Source organism: Rhinoraja longicauda, chromosome 36 (assembly GCF_053455715.1).
Source record: "Rhinoraja longicauda isolate Sanriku21f chromosome 36, sRhiLon1.1, whole genome shotgun sequence".
In the NCBI taxonomy this organism is placed as follows: Eukaryota; Metazoa; Chordata; class Chondrichthyes; order Rajiformes; family Arhynchobatidae; genus Rhinoraja; species Rhinoraja longicauda.
In genome coordinates, this window is record NC_135988.1 from 1958369 (window position 1) to 1975715 (window position 17347).

Here is a 17347-nt window from a genome sequence, read left to right on the forward strand (position 1 = left end):
TACGTGACACAAAATGCTGGTATAACTCAGCGGGACAGGCAGCATCTGTGGAGAGAAGGAATGGGTGAAGTTTCGGGTCGAGACCGTACTCCAGCATTTTGTGTCTTTCTTTGGTTTAAACCAGCATCTGCAGTTTCTTCTTACGCAGGTTGGTTTGTATGATGGTCTGGGCTGCGCCCACAATTCGCTGCAATTTCTTGCGGTCTTGGATGGAGCTTTTCCAAAACTAAGCTGTGATGTATACTGAATAAAATGCTTTCTATGGCACATCTGTAGAGGTTGTAGGAGCCATTTACGCTTAAATTAGCTACTGTCATTATATTATGGCTATGTTTAATATTTCTAGTTTCTGTCTTTTTTGCATGCTTGTGGGTGTGATTTGATATGTAATGGGGAGTGTCTACATCTGAGGAGGCTAGCGTAGCCACAGAGATTGTGGGTCAGTTTAGTCTCGGAGGATGGAGAGAATACAGATTTTTACCACACACACGCCAGCCACGACTACAACCACGACCACTCAGTAACGACTACACGATCTCGAATGTATTGTTTGAAGAAGAAACAGTTGATAAGAACGAAAAGTTATGAATTCCTCTTTTGATTTGTGCTACTTTAATAAAGACCAATTAATCAAGAAGCAGCGTTTGAAAGATTCGTTTTTGTTATCTCAGAGTGTGGTGAGTGCGTCAGCTATACCTCCATTCCATTCCCGAGCAGTAATGGCTATCGAAGTTGGACTTTGAGAAGGTATAGAAACTGCCATTACATCTAAGTAAAAACCTATTCTAACAGAAGAATCTAAGAAAGATTGTTCTGCAAGTAAAATCCAATTCAACAGTGGAACTGAAGAAGCTGAATCTCTGCCAAAGATTAGAGCTGAAATCCTGGAACAAAGAATCTGCCGGTCGAAGGCAAATTGACACGGTCTACACCTTGATCATTGGAAGATTGAAGACTTCATTGACCGGGTACTGTGAGTAGTCACGACTGTTAGTCATAATTTTAAGTTAAAAAGTTTTAAAACTTAAAAGCCTGTGAGAAAATTCTGCAGATGTTCTTACTGTTTGATACAAGAAGCTTGTTTATGCTACGTGGAGGTAAGAAAACCAAGCTTGCAGAATACGACCTTGAAAATAACGATGTTATGAACTTCTACAAGATAAGGTGCTCAGCTACCATAGATACCGGCAAGAAGACTCTCACAGCCTCAAAAATAATGATGTGTTTTTGAAAAAATACTCATTCTGTTTTGAATTCTTCTGGTGTTTATGGAACATAGCGATAAGCACCAATTCATCAGCACCATTCCATCCCCGAGCAGTAATGGCTATCAAAGTTGGACTTTGAGAAGGTATAGAAACTGCCATTGCAGAGGTTGTTGAGGGTTTTTGGGGACAACAACCTAAGCCTTAGGTTAGGGGAACGGACTTCCTAAGCCTTCTAATGAAGTAGAGGCGTTGATTCGGTGTTGTATAGGTGCTTTCTTGGCCTTGATCAGTCTGAAGAAGGGTCTCAACCCGAAATGTCACCCATTCATTCTCTCCCGAGATGCTGCCTGTCCCACTGAGTTACTCCAGCACTTTGTGGCTGCTTTCTTGGCCGATGCTTCAATATGGGTGGTCCAGAAGTCCTTGGTGATTATCTTTGGTATAATCTAGCATCAGCAGTTCCTTCTTACACGTGTCCCCAATCACTTGCTGGGCTTTGTCCTGCCCCATCTCTCTATATCTATCTCCCCTCCTACAATCAGCCTGAAGAAGGGTCTCGATCCAAAACATCGCCTATCCATGTCTCCAGAGATGCTGCCTGACCTGCTGAGTTACTCCATCACTTTGTAAATCAGATCAGTATTTCTTCAGATGGAGTACATTGTTTCTCTGGTGTTATTTTATCTCAGGTTTCCAGCATCTGCATTTTCTCAATGCCTGTGATTGGCCGTCCTCGAATCTACCGCCCGAAGCAAAGATGGCGCGCGGGTACTTCCTGCCATAAATATGACGCGCGGCGGGGATTGGCTGCCCACAACAAACATGGCGGCCCATTGTAATGCATCGCGTGGCGTGGGCGTCTCTACTTCCGGAGACGCGTCACTCGTTCGCGCCTGCGCGATGCAGCGCGGCGGCCTGGTCGCGTTGGTCGTGCGGAGGGCGATGTCGGCGCGGCCGGGCGGCGGCGGCGCTCCTGATGATGGGGGTGGTGGCGGCCGCCGGGGCCGCGTCCCCGACAGGTGAGGCGGTTGCCAGACCCCGGGCCCTCCCCAGCCATCACTCACCCCCTCCCCCCACCCTCATCCCCCCCACCCACTCTCGCGCGCCCCCACCCACCCTCGCCCCCCCACCCACTCTCGCCGCCCCCCCACCCACCCTCGCCCCCCCACCCTCGCCTCGCCCCCCCACCCACCCTCGCCCCACCCACCCTCGCCCCCCCCACCCACCCTCGCCCCCACCCACCCTCGTCCCCACCCACCCTCGCCCCCACCCTCGCCTTCCCCCCCCACCCACCCACCGCCGCCCCCTCCACCCACCCTCGCCCCCCCCACCCACCCTCGTTCCATCCCCTCCCCCTCCCCACCCTCCTCCCCTCCCCACCCTCATCTCATCCCCTCCCCATCATTCCCTCATCCCCTCCCCATCATTCCCTCATCCCCTCCCCCTCATCCCCCCCACCCTCGTCCCCTCCCCCCCCACCCTAGTCCCCCCCCACCCTCGTCCCCCCCCACCCCCCTTCATCTCCCTCCCCCCCCCCCACCAGCCCTCATCCCCTCTCCCTCATCCCCTCCCCTGACATGTCCTTCTACTGGGTTCCAGGTGGCAGGTGTACGCCGCACTCGGCCAGCGCCTCCGAGGGACCCGCTTCATCGCCTTCAAAGTTCCACTGAAGAAGGTTAGTGGCTGTGTGTGCCCCCTGCCCGCGAGTGCCCCCTGCCCGCGCGTGCCCCCTGCCCGCGAGTGCCCCCTGCCCGCGAGTGCCCCCTGCCCGCGAGTGCCCCCTGCCCGCGCGTGCCCCCTGCCCGCGCGTGCCCCCTGCCCGCGCGTGCCCCCTGCCCGCGAGTGCCCCCTGCCCGCGCGTGCCCCCTGCCCGCGCCTGCCCCCTGCCCGCGACTGCCCCCTGCCCGCGACTGCCCCCTGTCCGCACCTGTCTCCTGTCCGCGCGTGCATCTGCACATCAGCTCTGTATTTGAAGTTTGTGTTCGTGGACATGGAGTAGTGTAGCACAGGAATGGGTCCTTCAGCCCACAAGGTGCGTGCTGACTGTGATGCCACTTTATTGTTGCAGGTGTTTGCAAGCTGCCTGCTGCCTGGTGAAGTCTTCACGCCGATGGATCTTTTGAGCCAGATCAAGGAGCAGAATGAGGAGCTGGGCAAGATCATTGACCTCACCTTCACAAGGCGTTACTATGACTCCACGGTAAGACTGGGCATGGATCTACGCCAAGCCTGTGGCCAGAAAAGTAGGAACAAATTTAGTCATCAGAAGCTGGATTACTGTTGCTTGTCAGGAACTGATCACTGTTCTTACTGAGCAACTTTGCTTTTCACCCGTGCTGCCCAGGTGACTGTTTGATTTTGATTTGATCCTGCTTTTGCAAGGATAATATCTAATTTCAATCTAACTTTGTATTCTTAAGTTTGTCCTTTTTTTACAAATCAATATCGTTACACTTTTATTTTAGATATTTAGTTTAGAGATAGAGCATCAAAACAGGCCCTTCGGCCCACTAAGTCCAGACTGACCATTGATAACACAACCACACTAGCTTTGTTATCCCACTTTCTCATCCACCGACAAAGCACGAGGGGAAATCTTACAGAGGCCAATTAACCTGCAAACCTGCATGTCTTTGGGATGTGGGAAGAAGCTGGAGCACCCGGAGAAATCCCACGCAGTCACGGATAACGCGCAAACTCGACTTTATTCCATTTCATATTTCCCCCACGTCACCAAATAAAAAGCTTGCACATTTCTCCAGAAATAATCATCTTCATTTTCTTTCAAGGTGAAGTGACTCATTCCTCACTGAGAGTTCAGTGGCTCTTGCTTAACCTGAAGTGTGTGGCAATCAGTGACACTGGGAACCAGGGCTGTACGGGAGGGCTTGTGTGGCTCAGAGGGTGAAGGCAGCCAATGTGTAGAGGAAACGGTGTTGGTTAAACCAGTGGTGGACTGGTGGGTAAAAGCTACAGATTCCACAACATGGAACAGTGCAGCATGGGAACAGGCCCTTCCGCCCACGATGTCTATGCCGAACATGATGCCAAGACCAACTCTTATCTGCCATTACACAATCCATGTCCCTCCATTCCCTGCATAACCATGTGCCTATCCTAAACTGCATGCAATACAGGTGCTTCTCAACTTACGATGGGGTTACATTCCGATAAACCCAGCGTAAACCGAAAATATCGTAAGTCGAAATGCATTGAATGCACCTGATCAGGTGGCCGGAGGCTCACTGCGGCTCACTGCCATCGCCCAGCTTCTGCACCGTCGTAAAGTCAAAATATCGGAAGTCAAGGCATCATAAGTCGGGGAGCATCTGTACTCCGAATGCGGCCTAACCAAAGTCCTATAAAATCTGCATCATGGCTGCCTGACACTTATATTCAATACCCCAATCAGGAAGGCAAGCAAACCATGTGCTGTGTTTACCACTTTATCTATGTGTTGCCACTTTTGAAAAGTTATGGACCTAGATCCAAAGATCCCTCTGTACATCAATGCTGTTCAGGTTCATCCCGTTAATTGTATATTTTCCCCTTGCATTCAACTTCCCAAAGTGCAATATCTCATACTTGCTCGGATTAAATTCCATCTCCTTCCTCAGTCATTAATTTCTGCATTAAGTGCTACCTGCTCCTGTGCTGTGCGTTAGTTTGCTACCTGCTCCTGTCCTGTGCGTCAGTTTGCTACCTGCTCCTGTGCTGTGTGTTAGTTTGCTACCTGCTCCTGTGCGTTAGTTTGCTACCTGCTCCTGTGCTGTGTGTTAGTTTGCTACCTGCTCCTGTGCTGTGCGTTAGTTTGCTACCCGCTCCTGTGCGTTAGTTTGCTACCTGCTCCTGTGCTGTGTGTTAGTTTGCTACCTGCTCCTGTCCTGTGCGTTAGTTTGCTACCTGCTCCTGTCCTGTGTGTTAGTTTGCTACCTGCTCCTGTCCTGTGCGTTAGTTTGCTACCTGCTCCTGTCCTGTGCGTTAGTTTGCTACCCGCTCCTGTGCGTTAGTTTGCTACCTGCTCCTGTGCGTTAGTTTGCTACCTGCTCCTGTCCTGTGCGTTAGTTTGCTACCTGCTCCTATCCTGTGCGTTAGTTTGCTACCTGCTCCTGTCCTGTGCGTTAGTTTGCTACCCGCTCCTGTGTGTTAGTTTGCTACCTGCTCCTGTGCTGTGTGTTAGTTTGCTACCTGCTCCTGTGCTGGGCGTTAGTTTGCTACCTGCTCCTGTGCTGGGCGTTAGTTTGCTACCTGCTCCTGTGCGTCAGTTTGCTACCTGGTCCTGTGCGTCAGTTTGCTACCTGCTCCTGTCCTGTGCGTTAGTTTGCTACCTGCTCCTGTCCTGTGCGTTAGTTTGCTACCTGCTCCTGTCCTGTGCGTTAGTTTGCTACCTGCTCCTGTCCTGTGCGTTAGTTTGCTACCTGCTCCTGTGCGTTAATTTGCTACTCGCTGCTGTGCCTGAGTGTGTTTGATTTTCTGTTGTAGGAGCTGCCGGAGGGTTTGCACTACGAGAAGATTTTTACCGCTGGCCAGGAAGTACCCAATGGAAAAAACATTTTAAGCTTCAAACGAGCCGTGAAAACATTCCTGTTGGAGAACATGGACAATGGTAAGCACAGCTGTGGGCAGGGACATGATGGAAGGTGGGCTGCAGTAAGGGGGGGTGCAGGCGGGGACGGGGCGCATCATGGTCAGGAGTCCTCTGGGGCATGGGGTGGGGAGAGAAGGGTCCAGGTGTGGGAAGGAGGTCAGTTGTTGAGTCATTTACCTAGGGGCTGAATGGAAGTGTGCGGACAGATTAAGGCAGCCGTCTCTTGCAGATGCTGAGTACAGCAAATATTTGCCCTCATTACAGGTGAATATAACTGGAGGACACATTTAGAGTAAATATTAAGAGATTTAGAGATCTGAAGGGGATATTTTTACCCAGAGAGTGAAGAGTACGTGGAGCACCTGAGAGAATGGTGGGTGCGGAGTGGTTGAAACCATTGAATAAATGTGTAGTTGAATACTTGAATTACCCAGGCAGAGGGGGCTGCAAACCGATTGGTGGGTGAGGATGTGATGGGCCGAATGGCCTGTTTCTGTGCTGGCTGACGTGTGTCGGGTGTGTGGTGGGGTCACACCTGGTCTATTGGTCTGGTACATCACGGGGATCACCAGTCTGATGAGGATGGGTCTTGTGCCCTGCTTATCCCATGGCCTTCCACTGAAAGCGTGTTTGGGTTTGGTGGTCAGATACTTCTCCAGTTTAGTTTAGTTTGTCACATGTACCGATGTACAGTGAAAAGCTTTTGTTGCGCGCTAACCATTCAGCATGATAAAGGGAATAGGGTGAAAAATGTTTAATGCAAGATAAAGCCGGTAAAGGTAGTCCGAGGGTCTCCCAAGAGGTAGGTAGTAGTTCAGGACTGCTCTAGTTGTGGCAGGACTCGAGCGCAATCCAAAAGCGATTATTTCATTTCCGTTGTTCTTTCCATAATTTCTGATGTGCCAATATGCAGAGTGAAGTTTGTGATTAATGGTTCACTTCTAACAGTGATCAGACTACCCAATTGGAGTGACATTGACTGGAGACTAAATGTTAGCTAGGTCGAGGCTTGGTGTAATGTCTTATCTGAAGATCAACATCTCCAAGACTGCTTCCTCTCGGATACAGTGCATCTGCTGGGACCATGGCTGCCACATCCTTCCTCGGTTGCCCCGAACAGTGGGTTGGTTGAGCTTTGGAATCCCTGCTTTGTTGGGACACCCACCCCTTCATCTAGTTCCTGATTCCGTGTAATCCGTGTAGTGCTTCCCACACTGTCTATCCAGTAGAAAATTGTAGTCTAATTCTACATTATTCATCCCATCAACTCACCTTAAACCCATGTCCTCTGGTTTTTTATTCCCTTACCCTGAGTAAAAGACTCTATTCCCCTCATTATTTTATACATCTCTCCAAGATCACGTCTCATCCTCCTGCACTCCATGGAATAAAGTGCTAGCTTGCCCAACCTCTTCCTACAGCTTTTTAGTTTTAGAGATACAGCGCGTAAACAGGCCCTTCATCCACTGAGTCCGCACCAACCAGCGATCCCCGCACATTAACACTATCCTACACACACTAGGGACCAAGCGAATTAACCTACATACCTGCACGTCGTTGGAGTGTGGGAGGAAACTGAAGATCTCGGAGAAAACCCATGCGGTCAAAGGGAGAACGTACAAACTCCGTACAGACAGCGCCCGTAGTCGGGATGGAACCTGGGTCTCTGGTGCTGCAAGCGCTGTAAAGCAGCAACTCTACCGCTGTGCCCCTGAGACTGTCTAGTCCAGACAATATCCTCGTAAATCTTCTCCACGCTCTTTCCAGTTTAAGACTGCTTCCTTTAGGAGGGTGACCCAAGCTGAAAACTATACCAACTCGCCAACATCTTGTTCAAATGTAACATCCCAACTTCTATACTCAACACCTTGTCTGATGATGGTCAATGTACCAAAAGCCTTCTTTACTACTCTTATCCACCTGTGACACCACATTTCAGGGAACCATATACCTGTGCTCCTTGTTCCCTCTGCGCTACAACACTCTCAAGGGCCCTACTATTCACTGTGAAGGTCCTGCCCTGGTTTGACGTTCCAAAATGCAATATCTCACACTTACTTGCATTAGACTCCATTAGCCATTCTTCAACCCACTTGCCCAGCTGATCGAGATCCTGCTATAATTATTGACAACTGTCTTCAGAAGTGTACAGCATGGAAACTGGCCATTCGGCCCAACTTGTCCGGTGGGCACCCTTCTGTATTAATCCCAAAGTCCGGTGGCCCAAGCATTTGCCTCTCTTTTGTGTGGGATGTTGAATGATGTGGTCTAATCTGAGCACCTGTCTACTTTTAGACAAACTGATTGGAGTTCATTGCACTCACGGCATCAACAGAACTGGCTATCTCATTTGCAGGTAGGTTGCTAAAGGCTTTGGTCAGGTTTATACTGTATAGTTTACTGTTATTGTCATGTGTATTGAGGTACAGCGAAAAGCTGCATTTGTGGCATGCTAGCCAGTCAGTGGAAAGAATATTCATGATTACAATCAAGGCGTTAACAGTGTAAAGATACAAGATAAAGGCAATAAAGTTTAGTGCAAGGAAAAGTCCGATCAGAGATAGTCCGAGGATCTCCAATGAGGTAAAGGGTACCTCGGGACCGCTCTCTTGTTAGTTTAGTTCAGTTTATTGTCAACTGTAGTGAGATATAGTGAAGAGCTTTTGCTGCATGCTAGCCAGTCAGTGGAAAGACTACATGATTCCAATCAAGCTGTGCACAGATACAAGAAAATGGAAATGACGTTTGGTGCAAGGTAAAGTCTGATTAAAGATATTCCAATGAGGTAGATTAATATAAGAAAATAACTGCAGATGCTGGTACAAATCGAAGGTATTTATTCACAAAATGCTGGAGTAACTCAGCAGGTCAGGCAGCATCTCGGGAGAGAAGGAATGGGTGACGTTTCGGGTCGAGACCCTTCTCCAGACTGATGTCAGGGGGGCGGGACAAAGGAAGGATATAGGTGGAGACAGGAAGATAGAGGGAGATCTGGGAAGGAGGAGGAGAAGAGAGGGACAGAGGAACTATCTAAAGTTGAAGAAGTTGATGTTCATACCACTGGGCTGCAAGCTGCCCAGGCGAAATATGAGGTGCTGTTCCTCCAATTTCCAGTGGGCCTCACTATGGCACTGGAGGAGGCCCATGACAGAAAGGTCAGACTGGGAGTGGGAGGGGGAGTTGAGGTAGCTAGTAGCTTAGGACTGTAGTGAGATATAGGATGGTTCAGTTGCCTGATGACAACTGGGAAGAAGCTGTCCCTGAATCTGGAGTTCAGTTTCTTTAGTTTAAAGGTACAGCGTGGAAACAGGACCTTCAGCCCACTGTCCGCTCCGACCAGCGATCCCCGCACTTTAACACTGCCCTACACACGCTAGAGACCAGTTTACATTTATAGCAAGCCAATTAACCTACAAACCTGTACGTTTTTGGAGTTTGGGAGGAAACAGAAGATCTCGGCAAAAACCCACGCAGGTCATGGGGAGAACTTACAAACTCAGTAGAGACGAGTGCCGGTAGTCAGGACCAAACCCAGGACTTTGGCACTTTCGTGCAGTAGCTCTAGTGCTGTGCCACCATGCTATGGAGGTGTGTGTTTCCACACTAGTACTGTAACTGAGTGTCACAAACAGGTTTGAGCAGTTCCATCTGTGTTTGGCATTGACTTTCTGAGGAAGTTGCCACTGTATGAAGGCAACTGCATCAGATCCCCATGGTCCACAAATCTGTATCCCTGCACCAACTCCCGAACCACACCTGTACCCACACTACCTACCACAGTTGAAAGGCTGGAGCAATTAGGCTTGTATACACTGGAATTTAGAAGGATGAGGGGGGATCTTATTGAAACATATAAGATAATTAGAGGATTGGACACATTAGAGGCAGGAAACATGTTCCCAATGTTGGGGGAGTCCAGAACAAGGGGCCACAGTTTAAGAATAAGGGGTAGGCCATTTAGAACGGAGATGAGGAAGAACTTTTTCAGTCAGAGTGGTGAAGGTGTGGAATTCTCTGCCTCAGAAGGCAGTGGAGGCCAGTTCGTTGGATGCTTTCAAGAGAGAGCTGGATAGAGCTCTTAAGGATAGCGGAGTGAGGGGGTATGGGGAGAAGGCAGGAACGGGGTACTGATTGAGAGTGATCAGCCATGATCGCATTGAATGGCGGTGCTGGCTCGAAGGGCTGAATGGCCTACTCCTGCACCTATTGTCTATTGGGACACTCTCAAAAGACCCCATATAATATCCAGGCTTACTGCAGTCTACAAAGAAACCCACTCATTAGCTCCATCCAACATCGCCCATCATTCACACAGTCGGAACAACACACCAGCAGCTCGACTAACCCAACCCTTGAATTATAGAACCATCCAGACCAACAAAGACTGTTTCCACTACTTGCTGTACCCCAGAACCATCCCCGTTTGGAATCCTTTGCCACCGCATATAAAATCTGCTGCTGAAAGTAAATCTTTTAAACTGTTGCTTGCAAACACTACATTTTAAATCTGCAACTGCATGCATGAAGGACTGCACGTTTACAGCCCAACAGGGGCGGTTGGTGCAGTATCAACAAGACAAGGCAAGGATGATCGTGAGATCACCCAGCTGCTGCTCCAGTTCCCTGACGCTGTCTGTGAGGAGTTGCAGCTGAACACACGTCCCATAGGTGCAGAGCTCTGGGATACTGGAAGTCTCGCTGGCTTCTCACATCCTGCAGGAGCAGCAATAGCACTGCCCAAATTGCCATCGCTCCTGAACCAAGGGGGGAGAGCACGATCTCACACAAAACAGTCAGGACGTCTGACAGGAAATGAGCTAGTGCTACTGTGGAGTGTTGGGTGATTGTTCTCCTGTTCATTGCTCCATTGCCTTGTCTTCCCTCCTCAAGGTACCTGATTGATGTGGATGGGATGGACCCTCGTCATGCAATCGACTGTAAGTGTTTGGAACTTCCTGAATGTTTCCTTCCTTGTTCTTTAAATCTAAACTTTCTTCATCGCTGGTTCTTTCTCTCAAGTGTTCAACAGATCCCGTGGATATTCAATTGAAAGGCCGAATTACATTCAGGATTTGTTGCAAGGACCTCATCGAAGGTAAGGTCAACTGAATCACGTTCAGTAACTTGCCATCGGGCTACTGCAGCACCTGTACGTATGTGGCTCTTCCTCATCGACCACCTGCTCGCCCAGATGCACCACTGGCACCTCCTGTCTTTCCTCCACCTTCTCCAGTTTCTGAAAGTTCTGCAGGTGATTAGAAACAGAAACATAGAAAATAGGTGCAGGAGGAGGCCCTTCGAGCCAGCACCGCCCGCCATTCATTGTGATAATCTTTTGTTTCAGACCTGCACTGCCTGTCATATAGCATGAAAGCTGACCTTTCAACCCGACTCATCCATGCTGACCAAGCTAGTCCTATTTGCCACATCCCCTCTAAACTTTTCCTACCCTGTCCAAAATATCATTCAGGCATTAGTTTTACCTGCTTCTCCCACTTCCTCTGGCAACTCGCTCCATAGTCCCACCACCTTCGGTGTGAAAGAGTTGCCTTTCAGGTCCCTTTGAAATCTTTCCCCTCTCACCTTCAGCCTAAGTCCTTGAGTTTTAGACTCCCTTACCTGTGTGTGTCACAGGAGATGATTCCCTTGTTAAAGGCCTCTCACTCTCTAGACCAACACAGCACAACATCAGCCTTGCAGTCATTCAGCATGCAAACAGGCACAACTGATACAAGGTGTCTATCTGATCTAGTCGTTTGCCTGTAGTTGTCCCATAACCCTCTGAAACCTTTTCTATTTATGTACCTGTCCAAATATCTTTTAAACGTAATTATACTTGCCTCTCCAGCTTCCTCTGGCCACCACCATCAATGTGAAAAAGTTGACCATCAGGTCCCTTTTAAATCTTTTTATTCACAAAATGCTGCAGTAACTCAGCAGGTCAGGCAGCATCTCGGGAGAGAAGGAATGGGTGACGTTTCGGGTCAAGACCCTTCTTCAGACTGATGTCAGGGGGGCGGGACAAAGGAAGGATATCGGTGGGGACAGGAAGATAGAGGGAGATCTGGGAAGGAGGAGGGGAAGGGAGGGACCGAGGAACTATCTAAAGTTGGAGAAGTCGATGTTCATACCACTGGGCTGCAAGCTGCCCAGGCGAAATATGAGGTGCTGTTCCTCCAATTTCCGGTGGGCCTCACTATGGCACTGGAGGAGGCCCATGACAGAAAGGTTGGAATGGGAGGGGGAGTTGAAGTACTCGGTCACCGGGAGATCGGTTTGGTTAATGCGGACCGAGCGCAGGTGTTCAGCGAAGCGATCGCCGAGCCTGCGCTTGGTTTCGGCGAAACCACTATGTCTTTGTAGTATGGGAGGAAACCTGAGAACCTGGAGAAACCCCACGCAGGTCATGGGGAGAACGTGTGAACGTTGTACACACAGCACCCGGGTCTCAGTAGGGCAGTAACCCACCACTACCACCCTCTGACTCCTTACACCGAGCCTTTAGGGAACGGGGGTTCTCCTCTTCCATCATAGATGAGGCCCTCACAAAGGTCTCCTTGGTATCCCACAGCTCTGCTTTTGCTACCAAAAAGCTGGAGTAACTCAGCGGATCAGACAGCATCTCTGGGGAAAAGGACCCTTCTTCAGACTAAACAAAACTTTATGAGACACTATTTCCCAGTTCACAAAGTCAATCTGAACCATCGCTAATCAGGCCTTGTCTTCACAAATCTGAGCCCCTCTTGGCTGATCAGATGGTCAGTTCGTACAGTGCCGACATTCCTGCAGAACTTGAGTCTTGCAAATGTGGGTGTGGAACTGGACTGAGAAGCCCGGCCTTGGTGGTGTGTGACGTGGGCCTGCTTGTGTTATTGGTGGAAGGATCCACCGACATCAGCATTCATTTACTCTTCAACTGAAGAGTGACCCCCACAAGGAGACTGAATGTAATACCCTCGCCTTCTCACTTGTTCCTTTGTGTCTCCGTAAAGTGGCAGCAGGAAGTGCTGTTCTGTTCTGCCTATAATCGCCTGTGATTTCTTCTGTTCTACAGCAATAAAGGAATCGATGTGCTGGGTCCTTGCGTAGCCCCAGAACAGATGGGACGTTTCCGTCAGCAGCCCGTGTTCACACCGCGAGGGAGGTAAGGAAGTATCCGTGCAGCGGCATGCAGCCCTGTTCAGTGCAGCTGTTGCAGGTGATGCATTGTCCAGTGGCTGTGAGACTGGTCACTGGCTGTTGTAATCATGGCCCTAATGCAGGGACCATTCATGTGGAGAGGTTGGGCTGAAGGACCTGGTGACTCTGGCTCTGAGGGGAGTGGGCAGGGCGAGCAGGCACAGGACAGGCATGGAGGTTGGTGTAAACCGTGGCAAACTCAAACATGACAGCGCCCAGTTTACTGTCGTGCTCGAGTACGCTGAGGTACAAGTAGCAATCCTGCTTGTACCAGAGGCACAGGCTCGGACAACACAACTTTACAAGAGCCTTAAAAGAAAAAGACTGCGAGAATACAATTAGTAAAAAAATCCTGGTACGTGCAAGAAATGTCCATGGTGTTCTGTTGCTGAGGTACGGTTAGAGTTCTGCAGGGCAGTTCACGAGCCGAACAGCTGAGTTTGGTTTAGTTAGGTCATAAGGAATAGGAGTAGAATTAGGCCATTCAGCCCATCAAGTCTACTCCATCAGATATCAATCATGGCTGATCTATTTCTCCCTCCGAACCCCATTCTCCTGCCTTCTCCCCGTAACCTCTGACACCCATACTCATCAAGAATCTATCTATCTCTGCCTTAAAAACATCCACTGACTTGTGGCCTCCACAGCCGTCTGTGGCAAATAATTCCACAGATTCACCGCCTTCTGACTAAAGAAATTCCTCCTTCTCCTTCCTAAAATAACGTCCTTTAATTCTGAGGCTGTGCTCTCTGGTCCTAGACTCTCCCACCATCCTCTCCACATCCACTCTATCCAGGCCGTTCACCATTCTGTACGTTTCAATGAGATCCCCCCTCATTCTTCTAATCTCCAGCGAGTACAGGCCCAGTGCTGACATCACACGTTAACGCGCATCATACATTAACCTCCTCATTCCTGGCATCATTCTTGTAAACCTCCTCTGGACCCTCTCCAGAGCCAGCACATCCTTCCTCCGATATGGTGCCCAAAATTGCTCATTTTATTGAACTTAGTTTTGTTTATTATGTTATCTATTGAGTATTGTGTTTAAAAACCTGTTGTGCAGCTGCAAGTATGAATGTCATGGTTCTGTTTTGGGGGCAGATGACAATAAAAAAACACTCAACTCTTGGTTGTCTCCTTACAGAACGAATCGTGGAATGTATCCACCAAGAAAGGACTTCCGTGAGTTCAGTCACTTTGCCTGCCCGCCTGTTCAACCTGCTGATTCCTACTTGCCGAGGCAGCGTTCCAGAGAACAGGGGTTTGGACCAGCTGCTGTTTATCGCCCGGCGCTGGGCAATGGGCACGGGGCGTACTCTGACTCCAGTGGTGGGTGGTGGGACTCGTCGCGGACGGGCTATCAGTCACAATCATCGTGGCGGTCTCGCCAGCCACCGTCTGCGCCTGACTGGCGGAAGAATCAGCCCGCGAAGCCCTGGGACGGTTACCAGGTCCCTCACGGAACCAGGGACACCAGGGAATGGAAATCAGTCTCTCAAGGTCAGGTTAGGCTGAGTACACATCGACGATGGGACAATTGATATGCAAATGCAAAAGATTTTAGTCACTTTGATTAAACGTAACTGAAATAAATAATGTGCAGGATGAAACAGAGGGGCTACTTCAGGTGGCTGGTTCTATGTTCAGGTATCGGTGGATCGTTTGTCTATTGGTGCCTCAGAACTGTGGGGGAACCTCCATTCATCTGCCTTAATATTGTGCTTGGCTCCCAATCCTCGATTCATTTTCTGACCTCACTGCTTCTCGAACTTCTTCCTTTCGCAAAACAATCACTTTTAATCAGTTCATAATCTCCTCATCCATGATGCAGATTTAAAAGGACGTGGCCTTGAATACTAAATTGTGAAGGTGGTGCATATTGCCAGCACATCGCACAGGTACTGCTCCCCTGTTGAGGATGGCGATCACACTGCAGTTCACACTATATTAACTCTGCTTCCTGTACAACTTAAAGACCGTGTGGCTGCAATGCTTCAGATCAATGCCTCTGACGCACCAACACTCGAGCGTTACCTCCGTTCTCAGTGACTGATTCACCCCTTGCCTACTGTCAACCCTCTGAAGGAACTAACTAAAAGGCCAGCAGGGAAACTGGTGAAGGATGCTGAGGTGGGGTCGCAGGGAACTCCATGACCCTAACTGTCCCATGAGCACTGACTTACTGAGAGGAATGTCACTGCTTACCCACTTCATGTAAACTGCTCCTTGATACGACTAAAAGCAATTAATCCAGTAGATGGTTTCAGTGTTGGGGTCAATTTCAAATCTATCCAAGGACTCCAAATAGAGTGCTGAAATTTCACTGAGTCCAATCAGAAAACATTGCTCAATGCTACTTTCAAACTTTTTAAAAAAGTTATTTAATTCCATGGGTTTGTGTGTAGTCTCGAGTGCTGTGACAACCCAACTGTGATCCATACTACCAATGAGCACAGTGCTGGAGCAACTCAGCAGGTCGGGCAGCATCCCTGGAGGACTTGGACAGTCCAACTCTGATCCGTACTACCAATGAGCACAGTGCTGGAGTAACTCAGCAGGTCGGGCAGCATTCCTGGAGGACATGGACAGGGGAACGTTTCGCATCGACACCTTTCTTTAGACTGATCTGTACTAGTTGCCTACTCTGTTCATCTCTGGCTATCTCAAATAGGATAAGAAGAAAAATCAACAGGATCCTCTCGGTTCAGGTGGGCTCTGTCTGCAGTCTAGACCTGTCCTTGAATGGAACGTTGGGCACTCAGTCTAAAGGACCAGGGTGCATTCCCCACCCAGCCAGTCGGTTGCCAGCACGTTGCACAGATACCGGGAAATTATATATCTTTCTGGTGAGCATGGTGTCCATTAGAGCAGTGATTAAGCTTGTGTGTAAGGAGGAACTGTGTGTAAGCTGGTTTACACCAAAGATAGACACAAGATGCTGGAGTAACTCAGTGGATCAGGCAGCATCTCTGGAGAAAGGGAATAGGTGAAGTTTCAGGTCGAGATCCTTCATCAAACTGTCCTATGAGGGGCCATGACCCAAAACGTCACGTATTCTTTTTCTCCAGAGATGCTGCCTGACGCACTGAGTTACTCCTGCATTTCGTGTCTACCTTCAGTGATTAGGCTGGGTTTCCAGTTGTTCCCCATTGTCTTGCTCTTGTGGAGGATGAGCACAAGGTCTGGAGAGTGGCTACAGCCGGTACCCTGGCCTCCTTTAGACTGAGGCTCAGCGCAGTGGTTCAGGAGCCTCTGTGTTCCTGCTGTGTATCTGGTGCTTGGTGCTTCATCCTATTACCTGACTCCTGACATTCATTGTATCAGTGATTGAGGAACACATGTCAAGATTTTCCATGGTTTTCAGTATCAAATGTAATCTTGAATCAAAATAAATAAATTTGGTCATTTGTATCACTTTATCTTCACTTCCTGCAGTGTTTAGAAGCTTCAGAAAAACCGTAGACGACCATGATGCAGCCTGATCTGTACGATGGCCATGAGCTGCCCCTCTGTGACAGCACTATGGCATCATAATCATTTGCTTCCAACCGCATCCAGTGGACACAATGAATGAGTCACACACACACACAACATGGAAGCTTGGCCCAAATTGTCCAAGATGCCCCATCTACCCCAGTACCATTTGCCTGTGTTTGACCCACATCCCTCTAATCCTTTCTCGTGCACATACCTGTCCAGATATCTTTAAATTGTGTTATTATACTGCTTCAATTACTTCCTCTGGCAGTTCATTCAATATACACACCACCTCTGAGTGGAAAAAGTTACCCTTTAAAATATTTCCCCTCTCACCTTAAACCTATGCCCTCTAGTTCTTAATTGCCCAGTCGTGGGGGAAAAGACTGTATTCATCCCCATCTACTCCCTTCATAATGTGATACACCTCTATAAGATGTGTGTAAAGGAAGGGTCCAAGCCTGCTCAATCTACCCCTGTAACAGTCTCTCGTATCCTGGCACCATCCTTGACAATTTCCTCTGTACTCTTCGCATCTTCCCTTTAGCAGGGTGACCTAAGCTGAACATACTGCAAGTGTGGTCTCACCAACAACTTGTAACATCAACTGCAACATCAGGACCCAACGTCTGTACTCAAATCCGTGACTGATGAAGCCCAGGGTCCCCATTGCTTTCTTCACCCTGCCCACCTCCCACTCGTGGGTAACTATGAACACCAACTCCTAGGTCTACAGCACCTGGTCCAAGTTTCCTCCCCGAGCTAGTCCCACTTGTCTGGGCTGCATCCTTTCATATCCATGTACCCTTTGTCCTGGTGTCTTTTAAATGCTGTCTATGAAACCCCTTTACCACTTCCTCTGATAGCTCGATCCAAGTACGCACCACACTGC

The 17347-nt window shown here is 49.1% G+C and overlaps 1 protein-coding gene across 1 annotated transcript; it reads left to right on the forward strand.

Annotated features, from left to right (window-relative positions):
- Positions 1–2103: 2103 nt before the first annotated feature.
- LOC144610357 (uncharacterized) lies at positions 2104–16389 on the forward strand. Its single transcript, XM_078428980.1, has 9 exons — positions 2104–2227; positions 2808–2883; positions 3277–3408; positions 5691–5814; positions 8092–8152; positions 10687–10733; positions 10816–10891; positions 12851–12940; positions 14123–16389. The coding sequence occupies exons 1-9, from the start codon at positions 2109–2111 to the stop codon at positions 14517–14519; spliced, it is 1122 nt and encodes a 373-aa protein (XP_078285106.1). The 5' UTR covers positions 2104–2108; the 3' UTR covers positions 14520–16389.
- The last annotated feature ends 958 nt before the right edge of the window (positions 16390–17347 follow it).